Consider the following 27,925-nt stretch of genomic DNA (forward strand, 5'->3'; position numbering starts at 1 on the left):
CCATCACAGCTGTACAGTGTGTTGCACATTTTTTAATAGGAAATTGCTAGAGGTTCCTACAAAGGAAGGATGGCTTTTCAAAGATCAAGATCAAGGGAAGTAATAGTGCCACTGTATTCTGCTCTGGTCAGACCTCACCTGGAGTACTGTGTCCAGTTCTGGGCACCACAGTTCAAGAAGGACACTGACAAACTGGAACGTGTCCAGAGGAGGGCAACCAAAATGGTCCAAGGCCTGGAAACGATGCCCTATGAGGAACGGCTAAGGGAGCTGGGCATGTTTAGCCTGGAGAAGAGGAGGTTAAGGGGTGATATGATAGCCATGTTCAAATATATAAAAGGATGTCACATAGAGGAGGGAGAAAGGTTGTTTTCTGCTGCTCCAGAGAAGCGGACACGGAGCAATGGATCCAAACTACAAGAAAGAAGATTCCACCTAAACATTTGGAAGAACTTCCTGACAGTAAGAGCTGTTTGACAGTGGAATTTGCTGCCAAGGAGTATGGTGGAGTCTCCTTCTTTGGAGGTCTTTAAGCAGAGGCTTGACAACCATATGTCAGGAGTGCTCTGATGGTGTTTCCTGCTTGGCAGGGGGTTGGACTCGATGGCCCTTGTGGTCTCTTCCAACTCTATGATTCTATGATTCTATGAAAACGATGGAGTAGGCGGAATTGGTGAGATAAATAGCAAAGATTAGTGACCAAAATGACGGGAAATTCCTTGAGGACTGGAAACGTTTCATTGAGTATTATCATGAGATGAAAACACGAGCAGGATTTGAAATATGAGCAGCAGCGTTAATATATTAAGATAAATACGTTAGAGTGGATGTATTGAATATTATATTACAGTAGTACCTCGGGTTACAGATGCTTCAGGTTACAGACTCTGCTAACCCAGAAATAGTACCTCGGGTTAAGAACTTTCCTTCAGGATGAGAACAGAAATTGCGCAGCGGTGGCACGGCAGCAGCGGGAGGCCCCATTAGCTAAAGTGGTACCTCAGGTTAAGAACAGTTTTCGGTTAAGAACGGACCTCCAGAACGAATTAAGTTCTTAACCCGAAGTACCACTGTATATGTAAAATATGCAGCATTTAAGGGTAGATATGGAAACTGTGGAAGGGAAGTCAACGGAGAAAGCAATTTACGGTCCGTACAGTTTTTTTCTTGAGAAATCAATAAATAAGATTTCTTTTTATTTCTTTTTTAAAAAGAACATTACAGTGGTAGCAATAGCAATAAGATTCATTATTCCTGTCTTTCTACTACTGCTGGTAAGATGCTAATGACGATGGTGCTTTTGCTTACCTGTGAGGACTGGAGCCTGCGGGGAGAATTGCTCCTTGAAAGCCGAGCTGAGAAGGTGTATCTAAAGAGGCGGTGCTTGATTGGTGTGGATCGTCAGCCGTGTGCCGGCAGGGACAGAGTCTCCTGCCGCGACGGAAGATGCTGCTAACTTTCTGCTCGCTGTTCTTCCCCTTGGTAAGTGAATCCATTGTTTGCCTTTCCAGGGAACGAAATCCTTAGACAGCCTGCTCCTCTTTGGGAGAAGCTGGTTTGTGCCTTCGCAAAGTGTCAGCTTGTTCCTTCTTTGTGGGTCCACGAGGAGCCCTTAAAAGCCTCTGGGCATCCTACAGTGCTCCATTGAGGCGGTTCAAGAAGAGTTAAATAGGCAGATTACTGCTCTTTCATTGCAGTTTTGAGAGTGGAACAGACAGAAGTGGGTTTTGGTCACCGGTTGGCGAGGATCGCAGAGGTGTGATCTTAGGAACCGGGAGTGTGGCGGGAGAAGCTGGCAATTATTCTCAGGTGAATTCATACAGGGAGCAAGGACGTAACGGGGCACGTCTATGTATGTTGCGCCAGCAGCTGAGGTTATCAGATGCTTTGCCGCTTCCACTCTCAACTATGGCTTAAATAATTGTTGCCGCTGCTGAACTTCTGCTGTGGAGACAGCATTCGTCTTCGTCGGATGGCTCAAGAAGTACTAGGCAGGCCAAACCCCAATGATGGGGGTCACCACCACTGACGTTTCTTTTTACTGGGAATTTTAACAGAAGGAGAAATGGGGGAGAGAAGAGAATGGAGAAAGCAGAAGGGAGAGGAGAGGCGACAGGAAGCAATGCATAGAAGACAAATATTGCTAATGGAGTCTCATCTTTCAGGATGGGTTTAAAAATGGATATTCAGAACTATTATTATTATTATTTATACCCTGCCCCTCTGGCTGGGTCTCCCCAGCCACCCTGGGCAGCTTCCAACAAGGTATTAAAATACAGTGGTCTGTTAAACATTAAAAGCTTCCCTAAACAGGGCTGCCTTCAGATGTCTTCTAAAAGTCTGGTAGTTGTTCTTCTCTTTGACATCTTGTGGGAGGGTGTTCCACAGGGAGGGCGCCACTACCGAGAAGGCCCTCTGCCTGGTTCCCTGTAACCTCACTTCTCACAATGAGGGAACCGCCAGAAAGCCCTCGGCGCTGGACCTCAGTGTCCTGGTAGAATGATGGGGGTGGAGACGCTCCTTCAGGTATACTGGGCCAAGGCCATTTAGGGCTTTAAAGGTCAGCACCAAGACTTTGAATTGTGCTCGGAAACTATCTGAATATCTAACGTAAGAATCGCAGAATTGTAGAATTGGGTGGGACCCTGGAGTTCATCTAGCCCAATGTTTCTAAACTTGGGTCTCCAGCTGTTTTTGGACTACAATCCCCATTATCCCTGACCACTGGTCTTACTAGCTAGGGATGATGGGAGCTGTAGTCCAGAAACAAGCGCAGACCCAAGTTTGTGAAATACTGGTCAAGTCCCAACCCCCTTCAATGAAGGAATCTCAACTAAAGCATCCATGATGGGTGGCCATCCAACCTCTGCTTAAAACCCTCCAAGGGTCCACAACCTTCTGAGAGCTCAGACCAATGGGATCAGACCAACACCCTGTTCCTCACAGTGGCCAACCAAATGCCTGTGGAAAACCTGCGGTCAGGATTTGAGCACAAGAGCTGTCTGCCTTCCTGTAGTTTCCAGCAACTGGGATTCAGGAGGAAAGCGTGGAGGCAGGGCATAGTCATCATGGCTAGCAGCCATTGACAATCGCCTTTTCTTCCTTCGTGAATTTGTGAAATCCTCTTTCAAAGGCACCCAACTCGGTGGCCATCGCTGCCTCCTTTGGGAGTGAGTTCCAGAGTTTAAACTAAATTACTAAAGGCAGATCTGGTTCACTCACTGGAAACCCAGCCAGATGGGTGGGCTATGATTAATAAATTATTATTATTATTATTATTATTATTATTATTATTATTATTATTAATATGGGACGCGGGTGGCGCTGTGGGTTAAACCACAGAGCCTAGGACTTGCCGATCAGAAGGTCAGCGGTTCGAATCCCCGTGACGGGGTGAGCTCCCGTTGCTTGATCCCAGCTCCTGCCAACCTAGCAGTTTGAAAGCACAAAGTGCAAGTAGATAAATAGGTACTACTCCGGCGGGAAGGTAAACGGCATTTCCGTGTGCTGCTCTGGTTCACCAGAAGCGGCTTAGTCATGCTGGCCACATGACCCGGAAGCTGTACGCCGGCTCCCTCGGCCAATAAAGCGAGATGAGCACCACAACCCCAGAGTTGGTCACGACTGGACCTAATGGTCAGGGGTCCCTTTACCCCTTTACCCTTTACCTATTATTATTATTATTATTATTATTATTATTATTATTATTATTCTTGTTCCCTAAGATCCACAGGCTCTTTTGTACTTAGAAGTGCTGCTAGTGAACTTGCTTGAATGCAGGAAACTTCCACATCACGATTGCTTTCTGCACTCACATTCCTTTAGGGATCAATGGCGACCTCATTCCTATTTTTCTCTCTTCTGATAACAGTAGAGCTTAATTCATCCTTCTTCTTCTTTTAAGCTTTCTTGAGTCCAAGTAGTAGTTTCCTTGAATGCATGGCAAAAATGAGAGAGAGTTTTAAATCAGAATATTGTTTCAGTTGTGGCTAGATAAGTAAGGGGAGTGGGGCGTTTGTACCCACGCTAGCAGTGATGACAGGTTTTGGTTTTTTCACTTCGGCCTCCTTAAGAAGGAGTTTGAACAGATTTCTTGGGCTCACTTGGGTGTTTGTAAGCAGAACGTTGTGACATTTGCGTTTCGGGAAAAACAGGTTTTTGGCTCAAATTCAATTCCTGTCTTCTCAAAAAAGGGTGAGTCGTTTCTGAACACACACACACACACACACACACACACACACACGATGTCATAAATTAATACAAGGAAGGAGAGTTAAAATAAGAAATCTAGACATGATAATCTGGAAAAGGACATTCACAGGAGCCTGACTGCCCAACCCCTGACTGAGGTAAAAAATCCACAGCACAGCAGTTTGGCAGCCAGTCGGAATCCATTTCTGAAGGCCCTGTCTTTTTAAGACCTGGAAGTACATCTGGAAACCTAAAGGAAACTGTCAGGGAGACAAAGGCATACTCATTCCACAACAGAAAAATGGGTGCTGCCCCCGATCTCCTCCCCAAAATAGGCAAAGCACATACACCCCCCCCAAAAAAGCAAATAAAATATGGGCAACAAAAGGGGAAGGGCAGCCCCCTGGAATAGGCAAACCTCCAATCTACCCCCATACAGATACGTACATATGGTGGTACCTTGGTTCTCAAACTTAACCTGTTCCAGAAGTCTGTTCCAAAACCAAAGCGTTCCAAAACCGAGGCACGCTTTCCCATCGAAAGTAATGCAAAACGGAATAAAGACAACCCCAAAACAGCAATTTAACATGAGTTTTGCTATCTAACGAGACCATTGATCCATGAAATGAAAGCAATCAACAATGTATTGCAGTCACACAATCAATCAATCAATCAATCAGTAGCTGAACTGGGTTCCACACAGTCACAAAAAAAGAGCTGCAAAAACAAAAACTCACAATAAATAGCAAAAACAGACGGACCTCTGCGTAATCCTCAAAACGGAAGTGTTGTACTCAAATCGGAAGCGTAACACTCAAAATGGAGCACGTTCGGCTTCCGAAAAACATTCGCAAACCGGAACACTTACTCCCGGGTTTGCAGTGTTTGGGTTCCAAGTTGTTTGAGTACCAAGGCGTTTGAGAACCAAGGTATCATTGTACATCACAGCATGTGACTTTGGCCAAATCAACAATAATTCAGCCTAACCCACCTAACAGCCGGGCTGTTGTGGGAATAAATTAAAAGCCGACGCATGGACACTCCCACTCCCTCTGACCTAACTTTGTGGGACCAATCATTCAGCCTTGCCTACTTTGCAAAGTTGGTCTGAGCCTCAGTTATAGGACTGTGCAAAGACACAGACATCCTGATCTGATTTGTGGGACCGATCCTTCAGCCTAGCCAATTTGTAGGTCCAGATTGGTCCCTGCGTGCTGCCAAACCCATGAAACCCACTCCTCTCGCATGGCAGCCCCCAGCCATTGTTTGCCTCTCTCTCTCTCTCTCTCTCTCTCTCTCTCTCTCTCTCTCTCTCTCTCCTTTGTCTGCCTGAGCAATTTCTGCCTGCATGGGTGGTTGCATCTGAATGCCTGACGAGCGCACCTAGTAATTATCATTACTCTTAATGCCTTTAAACACGTGAAGCACTTTTGACAGCTATTAACTTTTAATTGGGATGACAAAAAGAGTCACAGAACATGTCAGAAACCTGACGTGGAAGCGTTAGGTACAAAAGTGAAGTTTCCTCTCTTCTCCACCCAGCCAGGGGGCGGTTGGGGGTGGCAGGAGGAGATTGACAAAGCATCATGACTAGCGTGGGAGAAAATGAGAAGAGCATCTCAGGGTCACCTCCACAGCCTAAGAGGGCCAGGGGCCCATGTCCTCATGGGAAGCAATAGAGATATTGATCAGAGTGAGGGGGAGGGATGCAGATTTATTGATTGACTGCAATGTTGTCACAGGATGATGCACATCAGAATAAATTAATTAACACCTCATCATAGAATTTAGGGACGCGGGTGGTGCTGTGGGTTAAACCACAGAGCCTAGGACTTGCTGATCAGAAGGTCGGTGGTTCGAATCCCCGCGATGGGGTGAGTTCCCATTGCTCGGTCCCTGCTCCTGCCAACCTAGCAGTTCGAAAGCACGTCAAAGTGCAAGTAGATAAATAGGTACTCCTCCGGCGGGAAGGTAAATGGCGTTTCCGTGTGCTGCTTTGGTTCGCCAGAAGCAGCTTAGTCATGCTGGCCACATGACCCAGAAGCTGTATGCCGGCTCCCTTGGCCAAAAAAGCAAAATGAGCGCCGCAACCCCAGAGTCGGCCACGACTGGACCTAATGGTCAGGGGTCCCTTTACCTTTACCATCATAGAATTGTAGAACTGGAAGGGTCATCTATGTGCTAGGCCCAGGGGTAACCAGGCAGGAAACCAGAGAAGGACAGGTGCAGGATCCAGCGTACAGCAATGTTGCTCCCACAACCTGGGGTGGGGTCCGACAGCCTTTTATCTTTGTCGGGGTTGCGGCCAGTCCTGATCCCCCGGTGACTCACCTCCCTGTTTCACCCGAAGGCAAGCACTCCTCCTGTGAACACTCAGGTCTTTCCTCCTCTTAGACCTTAGTCTCTTCAGTCTCTGTAGTTTGGGAGATGTCGGTGGGTTACTAGACCCAGAGGCCGCCTCAGCCTCCCCTGACCCAACCGGTAGTGGAGCAGCTGTAAGTGATGGCCCAGCTGAAGGCATGAGGTCATCCCCGCATCTGGAGCCAGGGCAGGCTCAGGCCCCTGACTCGGCCCAGCTGGTGTTTGTTGAAGGGGAACCTGTGCAGACTGGGACTTCAGGATCAGGCCCCAGACTTGGTTCAGGTGATGCCTGAGGCAAAGGATCCGGTGCAGACTGAGTCTCCTCTGGTTCTGAGTCTGAGCCTGAGTCCCTGGCCATTGCCTAGTCCCAGTAATGCAGGAAGAACAAACACAGATATTGAAACAATTCTCATAATTAGCAGAGTTAATAATAATAATAATAATAATAATAATAATAATAATAATAATAATTTATTTATATCCCGCCCATCTGGCTGGGCCTCCCCAGCCACTCTGGACGGCTTCCATAGAAACCAAAAATACAATAAAATAACACACGTTAAATACTTCCCTGAACAGGGCTGCCTTAAGATGTCTACTGAATGTCAGGTAGTTGTTTATCGCTTTGACATCTGCTGGAAGTGGGTTCCACAGGGCGGGCGCCACTACCGAGAAAGCCCTCTGCCTGGTTCCCTGTAGCTTTGCTTCTCGCAATGAGGGAACCGCCAGAAGGCCCTCGGCGCTGGACCTCAGCGTCCAGGCAGAATGATGGAGGTGGAGACGCACCTTCAGGTATACTGGACCAAGGCCGTTTAGGGCTTTAAAGGTCAGCACCAACACTTTGAATTGTGCTCGGAAATGTACTGGGAGCCATGGAAAGACATGGAAAGGATTTCACCGCTGTCAACTTTTAAAAGTCTGATTATTTTTTTTAAAAGGTTTTTACTTGGCATCGGAAGGAACATAAACACATAAACACATAAACACACCTCAGAGGAAGACTCCACAACCTCCCCGAGGGAGACCGTTCCACTGTTGAACAGCTCTGTCAAAAAGTTTTTCTGCATGTTTAGTTGGAATCTCTTTTCTTGCAACTTGGAGCCGTTGGTTTGGGTCCTGCCCTCTGAAACAGGAGAAAACAAGCTTGCTCCATCTTCCATGGGACAGATCTTTAGATATTTGAAGACAGTTATCATATCTCCTCTCGGTCTCTTCTTTTTCAAACGAAACATATCCAACTCCTTCAACCATTCCTCATCAGGCTTGGTTTCCATGTACACAAATAAAAAATGCAGTTTGCCTTCAGAATCCGCACTCCTCTGACTTTTATGATGCAGTCCTCCAGCATGTTTGCACATATTCCTTCGGTGGAGATCTGCATTGCCAAATTCAGAGAAGTGTGAATTTTGTAGGGTGGCTGTCTCTCAGCACACACATTGCTCTGTAAAGTGAAAACTAGGTAGGATCGCTTTGAAATGAGAACTGCGTGAAATTTCTCCCCACCCCTAGCCACAGTTTACTGCCATGCCTGAACCCTAAACTTTGATTAATCTTAACCATGGTTTGTTAAAACAAGCTAGCTTCATAAACCTTGAGAAATTCACGTACAGCTGTTTCAAATTTTGCTGGTATTTATTGTAGTCTTGCTGGGCAATATACAATATGAGAGTATGCGGCATCTTCTTGCCATGTCTGACTAAATTTATCAAAATTCCTTTTGCTACCCTTGACATCTCTCAGGCGTCTCACATGAGCACCAGACTCAAATCAACCACAGAATTTTATTTAATATACCTAAGAACCGTCCTGGACAGTGGCGTAGCGTGGGGGGTGCAGGGGGGGCCGGCCACACCGGGCGCAACATCTGGGGGTTAGGGTTAGGGGGCGCAAATCTATGGGTTAGGGGGCGCAAATCCACGGGTTAGGGGGCGCAAATTACTTGCCTTGCCCCGGGTGCTGACAACCCACGCTACGCCACTGGTCCTGGATGAAACCAAAGGCCTATCTAGGCAACCTTCTGTGGCCCACAGTGGTGAGCTGAACCAGAAAAGTCCACAAAAGCCATCTCTTGGTTACTGTTTCTCCAAGGCTGCTATTAATGGACCTATTGCATCTGGTCTGGGAAGCAGTACATATCCATCCATCCTAGCAGCCATTTCTGTTATTATCCTCCACGAATTGGCCTTACCTCCTTTTCAAGCTCTCCATGTTAGCACCTATCACTAGTAATTGTGTTATAATAATAATAATAATAATAATAATAATAATAATAATAATAATTTATTATTTATACCCCGCCCATCTGGCTGGGTCTCCCCAGCCACTCTGGGCGGCTTCCATAAATACCAAAAATACAGTAAAATATCACACGCTAAAAACTTCCCTGAACAGGGCTGCCTTAAGATGTCTTCTGAATGTCAGGTAGTTGTTTATAGCTTTGACATCTGCTGGAAGGGCGTTCCACAGGGCGGGCGCCACTACCGAGAAGGCCCTCTGCCTGGTTCCCTGTAGCTTTGCTTCTCGCAATAAGGGAACCGCCAGAAGGCCCTCGGTGCTGGACCTCAGCGTCCGGGCAGAATGATGGGGGTGGAGACGCTCCTTCAGGTATACTGGACCGAGGCCGTTTAGGGCTTTAAAGGTCAGCACCAACACTTTGAATTGTGCTTGGAAACGTACTGGGAGCCAATGTAGGTCTTTCAAGACCGGTGTTATATGGTCTCGGCGGCCGCCCCCAGTCACCAGTCTAGCTGCCGCATTCTGGATTAGTTGTAGTTTCCGGGTCACCTTCAGAGGTAGCCCCACGTAGAGTGCATTGCAGTAGTCCAAGCGGGAGATAACCAGAGCATGCACCACTCTGGCGAGACAGTCCACAGGCAGATAGGGTGTCAGCCTACGTACCAGATGGAGCTGGTAGACAGCTGCCCTGGACACAGAATTGACCTGTGCCTCCATGGACAGCTGAGAGTCCAAAATGACTCCCAGGCTGCGCACCTGGTCCTTCAGGGGCACAGTTACCCCATTCAGTTTCATGGTTTATTTTTTATTTATACTTTTCACATTTATACATTTCATTAGTTTCGCAATCAATTCAACATTTCCAAATTTGACTTCCTTCCCCCTCTTTCTGCAGCTCCTTAAATTAATTTTTTTAAAATATCTTCTGCATATCCTATCCAAATTCATTTAATTTGCTCATTTAATTATCTGCAGCAAATATATACTCTTCTAAAACTGCAGGTTATTACAATAATCCTGCTAATGTTTTTATCTGCTTATAATTTGTCTGTAAATATTCAATAAACCATTCCCATTCTTTTATAAAAAGTTTGTTATCTTGATTTCTTATTCTTCCGGTAAGTTTTTGCCATTTCTGCATATTCCATAAGTTTTTGTATCTATTCTTCCTTTTCTGGGACTTCCGCTTTTTTCCATTTTGGGGCAAGTAACTCCCTTGCTGCTGTAGTAGCATACATAAATTTCTATACAATTTAGGTAGTTCTGTCCCTATAATTCCCAAAAGAAAAGCTTCTGGTTTTTTTTTTTAAAAAAAATATATAAAAGTTATTTTGAACATCCTTTTCAATTCATTATATATAATTTCCCAGTAAGCTTTAACCTGTGAGTTTCTTTTTTATTTTTTTAAAATAATTTTTATTGATTTTAACATATAAATTATAAAATGTACCACAAAACTTATCACTTATAGAATCTTTTTAGACTTCCATCAGCACCTCTGATGATCCACCGTTTTAACCACTTCTTATGCATTTCTTAACTTTATACTGCCTTTAGATCTCTTAACAAATCATCCTTCCCCTTCTCCATTTTTGCAATACTTCCAATAATACTCCTCACAAAACTTCTTGCAAACCTACAAACGTCATCTGATCTTCACAAATACTTTTCAAATAGTCCGTAAATTTACTCCAGTAAATTTCTGGTCCGGTTGGTTTCGAATCCTTCCTGTTAGTTTATCTAGTTCTGCATAGTCCATTAACTTCATCCTCCATTCTTCAATCATCGGTAATTCTTCTAGCTTCCATTTTTGGGCCAATAATATTCTTGCTGCTGTTATTGCATTAACCTGTGAGTTTCATGGTTTAGTGATGTGTTAGTTGAAGAAGCATCAGACATCAGTTGGAGGTGCAAGACATACCCAAACACCCACAAATTTCTTTTTCACCCCTTTTCTTGTTTTGCTTGCCCTCCTAAACCATCTCAACATTTTGCTTTGGGTGAAATTCAGGGCCAGTGCTCTTGTGCAGAACACATTTACATATTGATATGAGCCGTCGTCTATTATTAAAGCTCAACTTTAAGAAGTGGGATATATTTAACAGTCAGGACTTTGATCTCCGACTCCAGTAATTCAGCCCTCATGGATCTCGAAGCAAGGTTGATATTTTCGGCATTGGTGTTAATTAGATGTTCTACTTTATTTTAATTCCTGGTTATTTAAAACTGATTTGCCAGGCGCAATTAACGTAATGATGAGAGATCAAGGCAATGAATACTGAATATGTATATTATAGTCCTGTAAGAAGAATCTCTCTCATCCAGCAGGGGAGACCCAGGTGAAGTAACCGTTTCAGGGTGAGATTTCCCTTGATGAATGCAGAACCACAGAATAGAACATGAATTTGGAACCAAATCAAATCTAGGCATAGCCAGGACCACAAACCGAGGAGTGACGGCAATAGAATAAAAGGTGAAATGAGATAGCAGTTTTGGGCAAAAACTTGGTCCCCTAAGAGTCCCCCAATTTCAAGCTAAAAGTTCTTTAAAGGTAACATTCTGCTCAGTCTTAGAACAATCCCCAATAGTTATTTGTTACATTTATATTTGGAACTCAAGGTTCTACCCTCTACACTTTATTTCCACAACAGGTTAGGTTAGGCTGAGAGACAGTGAGTGGCCCAAGCTCATTCAGTGAGCTTCATATCAGAGTGGGGATTTGAACCCTTGTTCTTACTGTAATTGGGGAGCTGAGAGGAATGAACCCGGTCAGTTACAACATCTCCCTTTCTCAAACTCAGTTCAGCATCTCCCCACATTAATTTGTGGGATTACCTAAGGGCAGGGCCGGATTTAGGTTTGATGAGGCCCTAAGCTACTGAAGGTAATGGGGCCCTTTATATGTCCAGCTGTCCTTTGTCAACAACAAATTGTCACTGGTTTTGTGTTGAATATATGCTATATAAGAGGGACGCAGGTGGCGCTGTGGTCGAAACCACAGAATCTAGGACTTGCCGATCAGAAGGTCGGCAGTTTGAATCCCCGTGACGGGGTGAGCTCCCGTTGCTCGGTCCCTGCTCCTGCCCACCTAGCAGTTTGAAAGCACATCAAAGTGCAAGTAGATAAATAGGTATCACTCCAGCGGGAAGGTAAACGGCGTTTCCGTGCGCTGCTCTGGTTCTCCAGAAGTGGCTTAGTCATTCTGGCCACATGACCCGGAAGCTGTCTGCGGACAAATGCCGTCTCCCTCGGCCTATAGAGCGAGATGAGCGCGCAACCCCAGAGTTGTCCACAACTGGACCTAACGGTCAGGGGTCCCTTTACCTATACGCTATATAGTAATGTATGGATCTAATAGGTATCTAAAGCCATTTGCACGTTGCCATGCAACCAGTCCATGCAGAATGTCGGCACCCTATATATAGAAATGAGCAAACCAGTGATATTTTAGGGAGCAGGCTAGCAGGCGGGGCTCATTACTTACATCATAGGAGCCTACATAACACAAAACACTGTTGCTGTATGTAGGTTTTATTTTATTGGTTTTTTATCTTAGATTTTGGAAATGTACATCTAGGTTTTTTTCCTTTAATTTTTTTGGGGGCCCCCAAGAGAGTGGGCCCCTAAGCTATAGCTTGTTTAGTTTATATGTAAATCCTGCACTGCCTAGGGGGCAGCAGGGACCCTCGAAATGTCCCGATTTCCCCAGAATTACAGAAGCGATCCTGGTTTCTGATTTGATCCCTGAATGTCCTGTTTTTCCTTTTTCCTTTTTCCTCCCCTCCACACCTCAGAGAACAATTAAAAGCGGTGTGGGTGGAAAAACCGACTCCTGTTTATACTGAAAAGAAAATGCACCAAATGAATGGTGGAACTGGCATACGAAGCCCTTCTTATATTTTTGAAGAAAAATTATAAAGCAATCCACTTTATATTCTTTAACTGCAGTGCTTCCGCAGCCATCTATTATTATTTTTTTAGGAAATGCGTGGAGTGTTTATTCCTTTATTGTAAAAGGATCCGTACGCTGCAAACCTTTTCATGTCTACTCAGAAGTAAGTCCCCTTGTATTCAATAGAGCTTACTCCCAGGTAACTGGGCAAAAACTTGGCAGGCTTACACTGCAATCCTAAGCAATTTTACCCAGAACTACCGTATTTTTTGCACCATAACACTCACTTTTTTCCTCCTAAAAAGTAAGGGGAAATGTCTGTGCGTGTTATGGAGGGAATGCCTACAGGTGGCATGCCTACGGATTTTCCTCCTCTAAAAACTACGTGCATGTTATGGTCGGGTGCGTGTTATAGAGCGAAAAATACGGTAAGTCCCACTGCATTCAGTAGGATTTACTTTCAGGTATGTTCCTGAGAGTCAGTGTGGTGTAGTGGTTAAGAGCGGTAGTCATGTAATCTGGGGAACCAGGTTCGTGTCTCCGCTCCTCCACCTGCAGCTGCTGGGTGACCTTGGGCCAGTCACACTTCTTTGAAGTCTCTCAGCCCCACTCACTTCACAGAGCATTTGTTGTGGGGGAGGAAGGGAAAGGAGAATGTTAGCCGCTTTGAGACTCCTGAAGGGGAGTGAAAGGCGGGATATCAAATCCAAACTCTTCTTCTTCTTCTTCTGATCATTCTCACAGTCTTTCGCTGACAGGGACTCAAGGCATCTTATAGCTCAAATTTTATATCCTTCCATTTATCTGTTGAAGGTGTTGTTCACGATCATGCCCTTGCGGGGTTTTTTTTTATTTACAACAACCATGTGAGGTAGATGAGGTGGAGAGGTTGCAGTTGGCTCAAGGTGACTGATGTAATTGTGCATATGGCATTTATGTGTGTGGGAGATCAAACAAGGAAAGAAACTTCCTGACGTAGAATAGAATATCCCTATTTTCATCTGAGAAATATTGGACGGTATGCACTGGAAGTGTAATCGACGGCCAGATTTTGGAAAAAAAAAATGGTATCACTGCATCAAGTTCATCAGTTTGGTTGAATTAATCAAACTGAATAGTTTTAATTGAGTTCTGAATAAATGTGCCATTATTTGTGGTTGTTTTGAATTTAATTGTGGCATTATCTTCTGCTGTTCTGCTATTCTGAATAGTGCTTTTAATAAGGTAGGGGGCACTGGGGCTGAGTTTCTGCAACCAAGTAGCCCCCCCCCAAAAAAAAATTGGGGACCCTTAATTAAGGTCAGGCCAAAGATCCAACAACCTCATTTCCCATTCATTTCTCCTTTGAATTTAAGAAGTTCCTTGTGATCACAGAAAGAGGATTCTATATTAAAAACCGGGGGGGGGGGGGACGGACAGGGGGAATGGAACTGTTGCATCTTAATTCTATCTCTGGCTCCTTCGAAACGCCAGCATAAAAGTATCCCAACAGCAAACAATTTCACATGATTACAGTTCTTGAAAAGCCTCTGAAACAGCCAAAGGAGAAGGTGGGGGAGAATACAATTAGATTCCAGCCCAAGCTCTGAATAGGTTCTTTTGAAATGCAAATTGCATTGCCCTTCTCAGAGTAATAATTTTTTTGCTACCATTTGTTGGAAGTTGGTGTTCGTTTGGCCCGACGCCGTGTGAAAACACTGCGCTGTCTGGTTTTATTTTATTTATTTTTAGATGCTTCCATTGACAGCATGACAGTGGCCGTTTACAAGTGCATCTTTCCATTTTTTTGTAATAAAGAGAGGTGCTATTTTTTTTTGGGGGGGGGGGTAACTTAATATCCCTCCCCCTCCACACACATACTAAGGGAAAGAAGAAAATTATCTGCTCCTGGTCTAAAATGGAATAAAAACAATTCTATTTTGGTCTGGGTAGCTCCTCACATTTTTCTTTTTTGTGTTAGGGTCAAGGTTAGATGCTCTGCAATTCTTCACTATCTCAAATTTGATGGTCCCAACCCCCACCCAGAAGCCCTCCTGCCTGGGGGTGGAATTTACTGATGTTATCCTGGAGAGTGAAGTCAAATGGGCCTTAGAAAGCACTGCTAATAACAAGGCCAGTGGAAGTGATGATGTTCCAGCTGAACTGTTTAAAATTTTAAAAGATGATGCTGTTAAGGTGCTATACTCAATATGCCAGCAAGTTTGGAAAACTCAGCAGTGGCCGGAGGATTGGAGAAGATCAGTCTACATCCCAATCCCAAAGAAGGGCAGTGCCAAAGAATGCTCCAACTACCGCACAATTGCACTCATTTCACACGCTAGCAAGGTTATGCTTAAAATTCTACAAGGCAGGCTTAAGCAGTATGTGAACTGAGAACTCCCAGAAGTGCAAGCTGGATTTTGAAGGGGCAGAGGAACCAGAGACCGAATTGCAAACGTGCGCTGGATTATGGAGAAAGCTAGAGAGTTCCAGAAAGACATCTACTTCTGCTTCATTGACTACGCAAAAGCCTTTGACTGTGTCGACCACAGCAAACTATGGCAAGTTCTTAAAGAAATGGGAGGGCCTGATCACCTCATCTGTCTCCTGAGAAATCTCTATGTGGGACAAGAAGCTACAGGTAGAATGGGATGTGGAACAACTGATTGGTTCAAAATTGGGAAAGGAGTACGGCAAGGCTGTATATTGTCTCCCTGCTTATTTAACTTACATGCAGAATTCATCATGCGAAAGGCTGGGCTGGATGAATCCCTAGCCGGAATTAAGATTGCTGGAAGAAATATCAACAACCTCAGATATGCAGATGACACAACCTTGATGGAGAAAGTAAGGAGGAATTAAAGAACCTCTTAATGAGGGTGAAAGAGGAGAGCGCAAAATATGGTCTGAAGCTCAACATAAAAAAAATCTAAGATCATGGCCACTGGTCCCATCACTTCCTGGCAAACAGAAGGGGAAGAAATGGAGGCAGTGAGAGATTTTACTTTCTTGGGCTCCATGATCACGACAGATGGTGACAGAAGTCACGAAATTAAAAGACGCCTGTTTCTTCAGAGAAAAGCAATGACAAACCTAGACAACATCTCAAAAAGCAGAGACATCACCTTGCCAACAAAGATCCGTATAGTTAAAGCTATGGTTTTCCCAGTAGTGAGGTATGGAAGTGAGAGCCGTACCATAAAGAAGGCTGATCGCCGGAGAATTTATGCTTTTGAATTATGGTGCTGGAGGAGACTCTTGAGAGTCCCATGGACTGCAAGAAGATCAAACCTATCCATTCTGAAGGAAATCAGCCCTGAGTGCTCACTGGAAGGACAGATCCTGAAGCTGAGGCTCCAATACTTTGGCCACCTCATGAGAAGAGAAGACTCCCTGGAAAAGACCCTGATGCTGGGAAAGATGGAGGGCACAAGGAGAAGGGGACGACAGAGGACGAGATGGTTGGACAGTGTTCTTGAAGCTACCAGCATAAGTCTGACCAAACTACAGGAGGCAGTGGAAGACAGGAGTGCCTGGCGTGCTCTGGTCCATGGGGTCACGAAGAGTCGGACACGACTAAACGACTAAACAACAACAACAACAGCTCCTCCCACTTTTTTCCTTGGTCACACCCACTTTTGACTCTGGACCTGCCCTTTGCCACCACATGACCCTTGGGAAGATTGTCCAAGAAGGAGCTCAGTCCTTTTGTTGAAAAGAGCCCTCAGCCACTGGTTTAGTGAGTAACACTAGCATACCCTTTGGAACTCCCTGCCTCTTGACACCAGGCAGCAAACTTTGCTCTATTCTTTTCTGCACTGGCCTAAAACAGTTTTGCTAAGGCAGGTCTATCGAGACATTATGTGTGTTTTCTCTCTTTTTAGATGTTTTGATTTCAATAATCTTTTGACAGTTTTTTTTAAAAAAAATCAAGTGGTATATAATTTTTGTTCAATGAAAATAAGAAATACAACAACAAAATTTATATACCACTTGGTGTGGGGTTTTTTTTTTTTTAAAAAAGGAACTAAAAACTACTAAGCGGTTTATGATATAAAGCATTAACAATATCAATAAAAGCAGGTTATTCAATTAAAATAAGAAATACACTCAGGCGACAAGGTAAAAAAGAAATGGGATTGCTTTAAAAACTGCCTGGCAAAATATGGTTCCGAAAACAATACTTGGTTGTGTTTAGATTAATCTCACAGATATAATGAAAAAAAAACTGATTTTAATAAATTAATACAGAATATTTGTTGAATACAGAATAAGTGTTGAAGCCGCAAAGAGATAGAGGGAAGTCAACTAATAAAACAGGGATTCAAACTAGTTTTCCGGAACAGAAAAAAAGTGACTGCACAGAAAGAAAGAAAAGAAAGTTTATAAATATATTTCTTTCTGAGAACCTGGCCTATAGAATATTCAAATTACTGTTTGTATCCTTTGAAGAAACTTGACTATTTCTTTTTCGTTTTTTATTATTCATCTTTTTTCTTTCTTTTCCTTTTCCTTTCTTTTATATTTTTCCTTTTTTCCTTTTTGAATATTTGGATGTAATGTTTAACTTACGCTTTCTCTGTAATTTTTAAAAATGCGATAAAGATAATAAAAAAGGGGAGAGGGAAGAAAATAAAATACAGTTTTTTCCCTCTCTCTCTCTCTCCCACCCCTCCTTTTCATCGCAGGTGGCTTCCATCCATCCAGAATGCAGAATATTCCAACAGCTTATGAAAGATGAGAGTCAATGCTTGGTAGAAAACGAAACACTCTTACCAGATTTTAAAGGTAACAGGCGTGAGCCCAGTCCTATATAAATATTCACCAAGTTGCAGCAGCAACCTGGGTGGTCCCTGGGTGGAATAGATGAGCCATTGACTTGGTCCAGCGGGCTTTTATTCTGCTGGACCCTGTAAAAGCCATTATTCATCATTCTGGATAGTAGGAGTCTTCAATCTGACACTGAGTTTTCTCCTTAGGATGTTCAGGAGTTTGGGATGGACTAAGTTGCTGGCCCAAAGCTACCTTTGGAGAGACGGTGACGCTCGCCTGCCCAGGATTTTTTGAAGAAATCACCAGCATACATGGCAAGACCCTTTTTAAAAAATCTCCCTCCTTTGTATTTCTCTTTTTTTAAAAAAGATATTTATTAAAGTTTCACAAATAATATCAAACACAACAATACAGACAAACACACACACACAAAGAACAAGTATAATTTCAAAACCTTATTTTCTTAAAGCTTACTTCACCGACCTCATACCTCCCCTTTCTGCATTCCCATTTCAAATATTTAGTTCAGCAAATCCTCATCCTTAATTTTATCTAATTGTTAACCTTTCTTTTCTTTTAACTTAATCTTTACAGCTGTAATCCACTTAATTTCTAAAACCACATCATTCTAGCACTCGTTAATTTTACAATGTTTCTTAAGATAGTTCTTAAATTTCTTCCAATCTTCTTCCGCCGTCTCTTTTCCCTGGTCTCGGATTCTGCCAGTCATTTCTGCCAATCCCATATAGTCTATCACCTTCATCTGCCATTCTTCCAAAGTGGGTAGATCTTGTGTCTTCCAATACTTTGCGATGAGTATTCTTGCTGCTGTTGTAGCATACATAAAGCATGTTCTGTCTCTCTTTGACACCAATTGGCCAACAATGCCCAAGAGAATGGCCTCTGGTTTCTTAAGGAAGGTATATTTAAATACCTTTTTCATTTCATTATATATCATTTCCCAGAAAGCCTTAATCTTCGGGCATGTCCACCAAAGGTGAAAAAAAGTACCTTCAGTTTCTTTACATTTCCAACATTTATTATCAGGCAAGTGTATTTCTCTGTCAGAGCTCATGTGGGTCACAGAGGGAAATGCTGCAGCTTATTTTTTAAAAAACTCATTTTTATTTGGTTTTCCCAATATAGATTTATAACAAAACCAAATACATTTCTGTATACAGAGATTGCCCAGAATCTCGAGACCTCCCTCCATCCCCCCCTAATGTCAACGTTTTCAACTGCATATTATATCATGATCTATATTTTATATCTATCCATATTGTCTGTAGTATTTGTTACATTACAAGTGAGTTTAGAAGCCTGCTGATGCTTTCATCTGCTTACAGTGGTCTTCTAAATAAATTACAAATTTCCCCCATTCTTTCTTAAAGTTTTTATCCAAGAAGGAAATGGTGTAGTTTAAATACAGTGGCTGTGAAGATTGGAGACAAATTCAGTTTGGTTCCCACCTTCACGGGCATTATATAAGGTCAACAAGCCCCCTATTGGCTACCCAGGTCACCTGACACCTTTTGGGCTGACCGTTTACAGTTCCCGTTGCATGGCAAGTCCCCTCCCCCATGTGAAATGAAGACACCGGACACAGTATTTAAGGTTAATGGGCATAAAAGGCCACAACTTTATTGATTACAGAATTGGAAGGTATTGGCCTTAGGCATTGGCTCCTATTGACTACCCGGCATGGGGACCGGGAAGGGTTGTCCACAAGCCATGGGAGTCCTGTTGAAGTACGCCAACTAGGATCCCACGGGTGTCACCACTCTGGGGCATGCCGGAGGCCCTTACCTCCCTAGGTTTCGGACAAGGCAACGCCCCCCGGAGTCCTCTACCGGACTACCCTTTTCTTTTGGGGAAGGTGATGGCGTTTTCTTCCCCCCTTTATTAGCATAACAATTGACCCCTGCCAATGCCTAACCACCAACACCGAATAAGTTGTGACGTTTGCTACGGGGTAGGCGAAAAAACCAAAAGGTTCGAAGAATGCCAACTTGGAAAAATTCCTACCAGGCCCCTTGCGGCGACCAACCGAAGTCCATAGCAAGGTCAGAGCTACCTAAAACCTAAGGGGTGGGTGGGATGGGGGAAAAAACGCTCAGCTGGAAAGGGGCAAAGAGGGCGGTCCCCGGGCGTACCTAGCCTTAAATAGGCTAGGCCACGCCTCCCCGGTCCGCCGATTGGCGGGCCGAGTCGCTGACACGCCCGGGGATTCCCTAATCTCGCGGGGGCAAAGGCCAGCCCCCGTGTGGAATGTGGGAGGGATTTCTGCCCACAACCCCCTCTCCTCCCAGGTCGGAAATGGCTTTCCCATCTCGCCAGGGGGCGCTTAGCAGCAGCAAGGCTCGGGCCAGCTAGTCTCTCCCCCAGTAAGTTGGGTTTTGTTTTGCTTTTTACAATCAAGTGGTTGTATAAATCTTATGAAATAAGGTGTCTGCCCCTCTCCCCAGCTACCAGAAACCCTGGTTTATGCCCATTAGTGTTTTAGGTTCTCCAGATATTGCCATCTCGATTTACTGGCGACATTGTTCTAGGATAGAATGTGTTAACGTTAGAGCTTCACAGTGATATTTTTTTGCAGGGTTCCTGCACAGAAATTGCACTCCAGGCCTTTACTGGTCAGAGCCATTCCCCCCATATCCAGTCGCCTGCGGGTTTGAAGAGAGTTTTACAAAGGGGCCAGAAGATCAGGTCAGTCAAGCTTCTAAAACTGCACCAAATATTCTCCCGTTTGGAACCTGAACCAAAACTAGACACGCTGGTGGCTTTCCTGCCAGCGCATTTGCACTGCGCCTGCCCTCACCATCACTTTGCCCTTGCCCTGTTCGCCTAGAAAGCAGAGTGACATGGCTGGCAGGTGACCAAGAGCGTATGGCCATTGTTCCCCATTAAGCGCCCCAAATCTTCCCCCGTTCAGCTGCCTAGGATGACTTTGGGAGAGTGAGGTGAAGTAAGTGACTGGTGGGGACAACAAGAAGGAGCATCACGAGGGAGCTGCAGTTCTGAAGGTGGCCTCAGCTGGTGGTCCAAAGCATCATTGGGATCAGATTGGCAATGGGTCTTTTTGGCCCTTGGTCAAATGCCCACGCCAAAGCTAGCCTTGAACATAAGAGAAACTACTGAATGCAGAAGTTGGTCATCCTTAGCCTAGATGCATGAAAACAAGCAAATGTGCATCAAACGTGGAAGGGAAGGTCTTCTTGTCATAGTCCTGTTCTGCTCAGTCATGGCAGAGCTCAGTGGAGGGAGAAGCCAGCCAACCAGCCGAATCTCAGGGGAGTATTGCCTGGAGGTTAGAGTCTGTATACAAGGTTCAGTCCAGTCCTAAGGTCAGGAGTATCTCAGTTCACATAGTCAGATGATCTAGGGGTCAAGAAAGCTGAGGGTCTAAGGTCACAAGAAGCAGCAAGGTCTGGCCAGGAATGACAAATGTTGTTTCCAGCAACAGACTGAGGTTGGAAACCCTGCTTAAGAAATCTGGAGCCAGCTGGTTCTCCTCAAGATTAAGAAGGCTGATCATCAGCAGGTGGAGTCACTCTGCCTGCTGCTCTTTCAGGCTGCTGTTCAGCAGGTGAAGCCAACTCCTGGCCCATGAGACTTCTTCTTCTTCTGTCTTCTACACAATGTCCTCCTCCTCCGTGGTTGCCAAGGGAAACGGGGTTTTAACTCTGAAAGATGTGTCCTCCTCATGTGCCTTCATTTCTGAATGTTCTCTTTCCCTCCACAGAAATCATACTATTCAACATTCTGGCACATCTACACTGCAGGCTATGCAACTTCCCTAGCTTCGCTCATTACAGCTCTACTCATCTTCACCTTCTTCCGGTAAATGCTGAACGTGCCTTTCAGAGACAGCACCCAGCTCTACACCTATCTCATCCTCCCCTGGGATTTGAACTAAACTGCTTTCCCTCTTCTTCTTAACACACACATATATATCCCATGATACGTTTGAGTTTTCCTCAAGCCATGTGCTTCTGGGGTCTATAGCTTAGCTGCATCATGTAGTCTTTGCCAGACTTTGATGGGGAGCGGAATAGCTCCGTTGGACTCCATCACAACACTGGGCACCTCCGGACTGCCACAATTTTGCAGGTGGAATTCAAACGTGTGCCGGAAAATTAGTTTTTCACATTTAAAGCGGATTAAAGAGCTCAGTCACCTTTGTACAACAAAACCACTTTAAAAATAGAAACTCCTTTGAGGTTAGGGAAGTGATGGGGAAATGTGGAATAGATAAGCAATGAACAGGATGGCATGTAAACACCCCACAAGCTAATCAAGAAGAATGATAAATAAAGACTGAACGTAGTCTAAGTGCCTCACAGAGATGGACAAGAAATTTAATTTACATTCATCGAATCGTACAATTGTAGATTTAGAAGGGACCACAAGGGCCATCTAGTCCACCCTCTGCAGTGCAGGATTTTATTTTATTTTTTGCCCAAGGTGTGGCTCAAACTCCAAGAGAACTGAAACACAGCCATCTAGTGTGTGAGAGAGCCAGTGTGGTGTAGTGGTTAAGAGCGGTGGACTCATAATCTGGTGAACCGGGTTCACGTCTCCGCTCCTCCACATGCAGCTGCTGGGTGACCTTGGGCTAGTCACACTTCTTTGAAGTCTCTCAGCCTCACTCACCTCACAGAGTGTTTGTTGTGGGGAGGAAGAGAAAGGAGAATGTTAGCCGCTTTGAGACTCCTTCGGGTAGTGATAAAGTGGGATATCAAATCCAAACTCTTCTCTTCTTCTTCTAAATTGGCACTTCTCTGAATTTTGTGTTGCAGTCCTCCAGCCAAGTGTGCATATAAGGGCTTAGCAGCACTTGACTTTCCTCTGCACTTTCCAGCTCCATATCTGAGTGCTCACTCACTCACATTCTTTCTTTTTGCTCCAGAGCTTTCCCCAGGAAAATCCACTCTTTAGTGTTGAGTCGGAGCAAATGGCAATCTGTGGGGAAATCAAATTGACATTGGTTGCACTTCAGATTTTAAAGAGTGGCTTTTCCTGGGGGGAAATCCAGGGTGAGAATAAAGCACTGGAAAACACGAGGGAACAGGAAAGTAACATTATTTAAATGCTGGTTGAAACAACATACAAAAATGCACTGCATTGTGGGGGATTGCTTTGCACATTTGTGGATTAGGAGAAGTTCGAAATAAAATGCTGATGATTCTTCATGAGGTCTTTTAAAGACATAAATCACCAGCAGATCTGGAAATGTGGAGAAGGGACCGTAAAGTTGGAAAAATTAGAAACCGAGAGGAGCTGATATTGACAGAATCTCCTACCAGTAACTCCTTGTAAGCTAAATCCCTTTTAAAGATACCCAAGTTGGTGGCCATTCCTATCATTCCTGCAGCCAAAAGCCACCATTTAGGTGCCCTGAAAGCAGAATTCAGCTCAATTCAGCCAGTTTATGTCAGCCTGCAAAACTGACAATCTGCTTTCCTGCCCCCTTCCAGGAAATTCCACTGCACACGGAATTATATCCACATGCATCTGTTTGTCTCCTTCGTCCTGAGGGCAGCTGCCGTTTTCACCAAAGACACCATTTTGTTCTCCGACGACAGCATGGACCACTGCCTGATGTCAACGGTATGCATCTGACCCGCTTTTGAAAATAATATTTTACACAAAAGCTTTGTCGAAATATATTTTTTTAAAATTGTTGTTGTTTAGTCGTTTAGTCATGTCCGACTCTTCGTGACCCCATGGACCAGAGCACGCCAGGCACTCCTGTCTTCCACTGCCTCCCGCAGTTTGGTCAAACTCATGCTGGTAGCTTCGAGAACACTGTCCAACCATCTCATCCTCTGTCGTCCCCTTCTCCTTGTGCCCTCCATCTTTTGCAACATCAGGGTCTTTTCCAGGGAGTCTTCTCTTCTCATGAGGTGGCCAAAGTATTGGAGCCTCAGCTTCAGGATCTGTCCTTCCAGTGAGCACTCAGGGCTGATTTCCTTCAGAATGGATAGGTTTGATCTTCTTGCAGTCCATGGGACTCTGAAGAGTCTCCTCCAGCACCATAATTCAAAGCATCAATTCTTCGGCGATCAGCCTTCTTTATATATATATAAAATAAATTGTCCAGTAGCACCTTAGAGACCAACTAAGTTTGTTCCTGGTATAAGCTTTTGTGTGCATGCACACTTCTTCAGATACCATAAGCACACAAAATCTTATACCAAGAACAAACTTAGTTGGACTCTAAGGTGCTACTGGACAATTTATTTTAATTTTTTAAATATATTTTGACTGCGTCAGACCAACATGGTTACCTACCTGAAACAAAAGCTTAGTGTTTGCAGAAGGACTGGGCTATGAGGTTTTTCAGACATGGCTTCTGTTTTGCTTTCGTGAGGAGGAAAGGATGGCTTTGACCTTATTCAACATGGCCATTTCATGCTTCCTGATTTCCCTAGTGGGTAAGAATTTTGGGGGGCAAACTCAGTTCGCTTTGTGAGGTGAGAGTACCAGGGAGACTCCACTGCCCTTTCTGGGGAAAAAGGGGAGGGGAGAATGTACAGACTGGAAGCATGAGCAGAATACTAGTCCCAAGCAAAACCAGTCCATCACTTCCTCAAGAGCAGAAAAGTTCTTTCCGTCAGCAGAAAGCTTCACTTACCAACCTTTCCCAGTTGTGGCTGGGATGCTCTCCCCAGGGAGGTCCACCTGGTGCCATCACCGACAGCCTGTGGCCATTTTTCAGCTGCCAAGGTTTCCCATTGTATGAGCTGTTTGACAGTGGAAGGTGGTCGATTCTCCTTCTTTGGACGTTTTCAAACAGAGATTGGATAGTCAGCCATCAAGGATTCTTTAGCTGTGATTCAGATGACGAGGGCCGGATTTAGGTTTGATGAGGCCCTAAGCTACTGAAGGTAATGGGGCCCTTTATATGTCCAGCTGTCCTTTGTCAACAACAAATTGTCACTGTTTTTTGTGTTGAATATATGCTATATGGTAATTTATGGACCTCATAGGTATCTCAAGCCATTTGCACATGTTGCCATGCTACCAGTCTATGCAGAATGTAGGCGCCCTATATATAGAAAGGAGCAAACCAGTGATATTTTAGGGAGCAGGCTAGCAGGCGGGGCCCATTACGTACATCATAGGAGCCTACACAACACAAAACACTGTTGCTGTATGTAGGTTTCATTTTATTTATTTTTTATCTCATATTTTGGAAAAGTACATCCAGGTTTTTCCCCTTTAATTTTTTTGGGGGCCCCCAAGAGAGTGGGGCCCTAAGCTATAGATTGTTCAGCTTATACGTAAATCGGGCACTGCAGATGACCTTTGGGATCCCATCCAACTCTCCGATTCTATGATTTTATAATGATAATCATCCCTGCCAGGAGAAGAAAAAGGTCACAGCCCTCCGTCGAATGTTGCTCTGCGGAAAACATTACCTGGTGAAAGAACCTCCTTGTCTGAAATGAAACTTGTTTTGTCCTGTAGGTGGCATGCAAGTCTGCGGTGGCTTTCTTCCAGTTCAGCATCCTAGCCAACTTCTTCTGGTTGCTGGTCGAGGGCATGTATCTGCAAACCCTACTGATGCTGACCTTTGTGTCGGACAAACAGTACGCATGGAGTTTCATCCTGATTGGCTGGGGTTAGTAGACGGCTTTGACTTCTGTGTCCAGGGCAGCTGTCTACCAGCTCCGTCTGGTACGCAGGCTGAGACCTTACCTGCCTGCATGCTGTCAGTCTCGCCAGAGTGGTACATGGTTATCTCCCGCTTGGACTACTGCAATGCACTCTATGTGACAAGACAGAAGTACTGTTTTGTGGGGTGTGGGGGACTCCCTGGTCCTGAATGGGGCAACTGTGTCCCTGAAGGACCAGGTGTGCAGCCTGGGAGTCATTTTGGACCCCCTCTGTCCATGGAGGTGCAGGTCAATTCTGTGTCCAGGGCAGCTATCTACCAGCTCCATCTGGTACACAAGCTGAGATCCTACCTGCCTGCACACTGTCAGTCTTGCCAGAGTGGTGCATGCTTTGGTCATCTCCCTCTTGGACTACTGCAATGCACTCTACGTGGGGCTACGTGGAGCGTCTCCACCCCCATCATTCTGCCCAGACACTGAGGTCCAGTTCTGAGGGCCTTCTAGTAGTTCCCTCACTGTGAGAAGCGAAGTTACAGGGAACCAGACAAAGGGCCTTCTCGGTGGTGGCACCTGCCTTGTGGAATGCCCTCCCATCAGATGTCAAGGAAATAAATAACTATCTGACTTTCAGACTTTCAGACGACATCTGAAGGCAGCCCTGTTAATGTTTGATGTTTTATCATGTTTTTAATATTCTGTTGGTAGCTGCCCAGAGTGGCTGGGGAAACCCAGCCAGATGAGCAGGGTATAATAATAATAATAATAATAATAATAATAATAATAACTATTATTATTATTATTATTATTATTATTATTATTATTATTATTTATTGACATTCCCTCTCACCTAACTGAACTGGATTCCAAATTCTTCCTCCCACCCCCTGCTAAGATTGGCAAGCACACTTGGTGTTTTTGCATCAAGCCAAGGGTGATGAACTCCAGATTTTGTTGGACTATGATTTCCATCAACCTCCATTGGCCATGCCAATGCTGATGGGAATTGAAGTCCAATCTTCTGGAGGGAGAACTACATTGCATGCCACTGCGCTAAGTAAACCAGCACCTTATCCTTGCCTACGGGTTTGGGACACTTGGAGATGTCTTCTCTGCATCCAGTTGCGTTGGTGTGTCTCAGAATTTTCAGAAACAAATCAACTTCAGTAATTATTTCCCCTAGCAATTTGACTTCTCACCCTTACCTCTATGGTGTTTTTATTCGAACCCTTTTTTTCTACCGCGTTAGAGCGTGTTCTCCTTCACGGAGAGCACGTGTTGCGGTGGGGTCTGCCAGGACACTCCAAAGTTGGGGGCAGGCTAATTGATCGTTGGCCACTGATGCGATTGGGGCTTCCCTTGTTGTTGGGAAGAAGTTAATGTTGCCATTTGTTGATTGACAGCCAGAAGTGCTAAAACTCCTTGCACGGGGCTTGGGCTTCCTCTTTTCATCCATGCATCGGATTGTCTGTCCCTCCCTCCCTAGAATAGGGTTGTTTGCTTTGACCTTGCTATGCCTGTCATGGGGTCGTCTGCTTTGGGGCAGGGGCCTGGTGGGAATTTTGTCCATCTAGCTGATTGGCTGGGGCCATTTGATTTTTGCCTACTGCGTAGCAAATCGTCACAACTTGTAAGGTTCGTGGTTAGGCATTGGTTTATGGTTTGGTTGGTTGAGGGGCATGGATTGGCTGTGCCTGCCCCTCTAATGCTGCTGCTGCAAGAGTATTCCGTTAAAGGAATCGGGGGCTAACTATTGCTTGTCCACTCTGCCAAGGGGGCTCGGGCCATAGCAATGAGCTCCTGGTTGCATATGGGGAGGCTCCCTCCTCTGACGCTACCCCCAAGTGTATTCCCCTTATCTGACTTTCACATTGTGCGGAATGTCAGTCTGTCCCCCATGGTGGGGGCAGATAGTCACAACCAATGCCTAAGCAACCACTCACAAATTTGTATTTTAATAAAGTTGTGGCCAAAATTATGCCAAAAATCTTAAACAAAAATTCTGTGTCATGTGTGAGTTATTGGGGTGGCCCTGGGGACCTCGACACGCAACATACTTTAATCTAATACATATTTCCTCTTTTACAATCATAATCCTTTCCCTTCTGCTGCTCATATTTTGACTCCTGACTGTGATTTCATTTACCAGGCGTGTATTAGGGCTTTCTTAAGCAAAGCGTAGCTGATTCATTGGATGAGTTTTAGTGGATTTGTTGATCCGGCCCTGTGATTAAGGTGTGTGCATTCATTTCTTGACAAATAAAAATGGAATCAAACAGATCCTCTTTTCATTTTTTGTGAAATAAATGGCAAGGGTATGATGGATTGATTACAGTGGTGCCTTGGGTTGCATATGCTTCAGGTTACAGACTCCACTAACCCAGAAATATTACTGTAATAGGTATGAGTTACTTGTGTGTAAGCTGATGCCTTTCTCGGTTAATTTGCCTTGTCAAACCTTTCTGACTGCACAGCCCCTTCTCATGGTGGCTGCCTCAGTCACTGGCAGAATCCGTCAGTGGGCGCTTCTTGAACCTCTTCCAACATAAAAGTTGTTTGACACCCAGTCTCCTCCTCCTCTCACTGCGCGGGAGTCTTCTGCGCAGGGAGGGCGTGGGCAGCGGAGGACCTGGGCTCTCCTCACTGGTGTCCAGTGAAGAGTCCTGGAGCCCTCTCTCCAATTCCCCCGTCTGCCCCCCTTCATCCCTGGTGTTGCGCTGAATGGCTTCCCCCTCTACTGAGCTGTTTCTCCCCCTGCTGCTGGGTCCTTCGCCAGCATCATCTGGGAGCCTCCCCTTCGCCTCTCCCTCCGATGTCAGTTCCCTGACAATTACCTCGGGTTAAGAACTTTGCTTCAGGATGAGAACAGAAATTG

General features: G+C 44.8%; 2 protein-coding genes across 2 annotated transcripts in view; one reads left to right on the top strand and one right to left on the bottom strand.

Moving 5' to 3' along the window:
* Positions 1-1,363: 1,363 nt before the first annotated feature.
* Positions 1,364-27,925, top strand: part of LOC310689413 (vasoactive intestinal polypeptide receptor 1-like) — a 39,423-nt gene continuing 12,861 nt past the window's right edge. Inside the window, exons 1-7 of the mRNA XM_083467099.1 lie at positions 1,364-1,482; positions 17,347-17,446; positions 17,638-17,745; positions 20,028-20,137; positions 21,174-21,271; positions 22,909-23,041; positions 24,905-25,058. Coding sequence (XP_083323225.1) covers positions 1,447-1,482; positions 17,347-17,446; positions 17,638-17,745; positions 20,028-20,137; positions 21,174-21,271; positions 22,909-23,041; positions 24,905-25,058 — 739 coding nt within the window. The 5' untranslated portion in view covers positions 1,364-1,446. The remainder of the gene's footprint in view (positions 1,483-17,346; positions 17,447-17,637; positions 17,746-20,027; positions 20,138-21,173; positions 21,272-22,908; positions 23,042-24,904; positions 25,059-27,925) is intronic.
* Positions 11,839-27,925, bottom strand: part of GHRHR (growth hormone releasing hormone receptor) — a 395,967-nt gene continuing 379,880 nt past the window's right edge. The window contains exon 14 of the transcript XR_014517438.1: positions 11,839-12,111. The gene's annotated coding sequence lies outside the window, so the exon portion shown is untranslated. The remainder of the gene's footprint in view (positions 12,112-27,925) is intronic.

The sequence above is a fragment of the Podarcis liolepis genome (genome assembly GCF_965112155.1).
Source record: "Podarcis liolepis genome assembly, chromosome: 12".
NCBI classification, from domain to species: domain Eukaryota; kingdom Metazoa; phylum Chordata; class Lepidosauria; order Squamata; family Lacertidae; genus Podarcis; species Podarcis liolepis.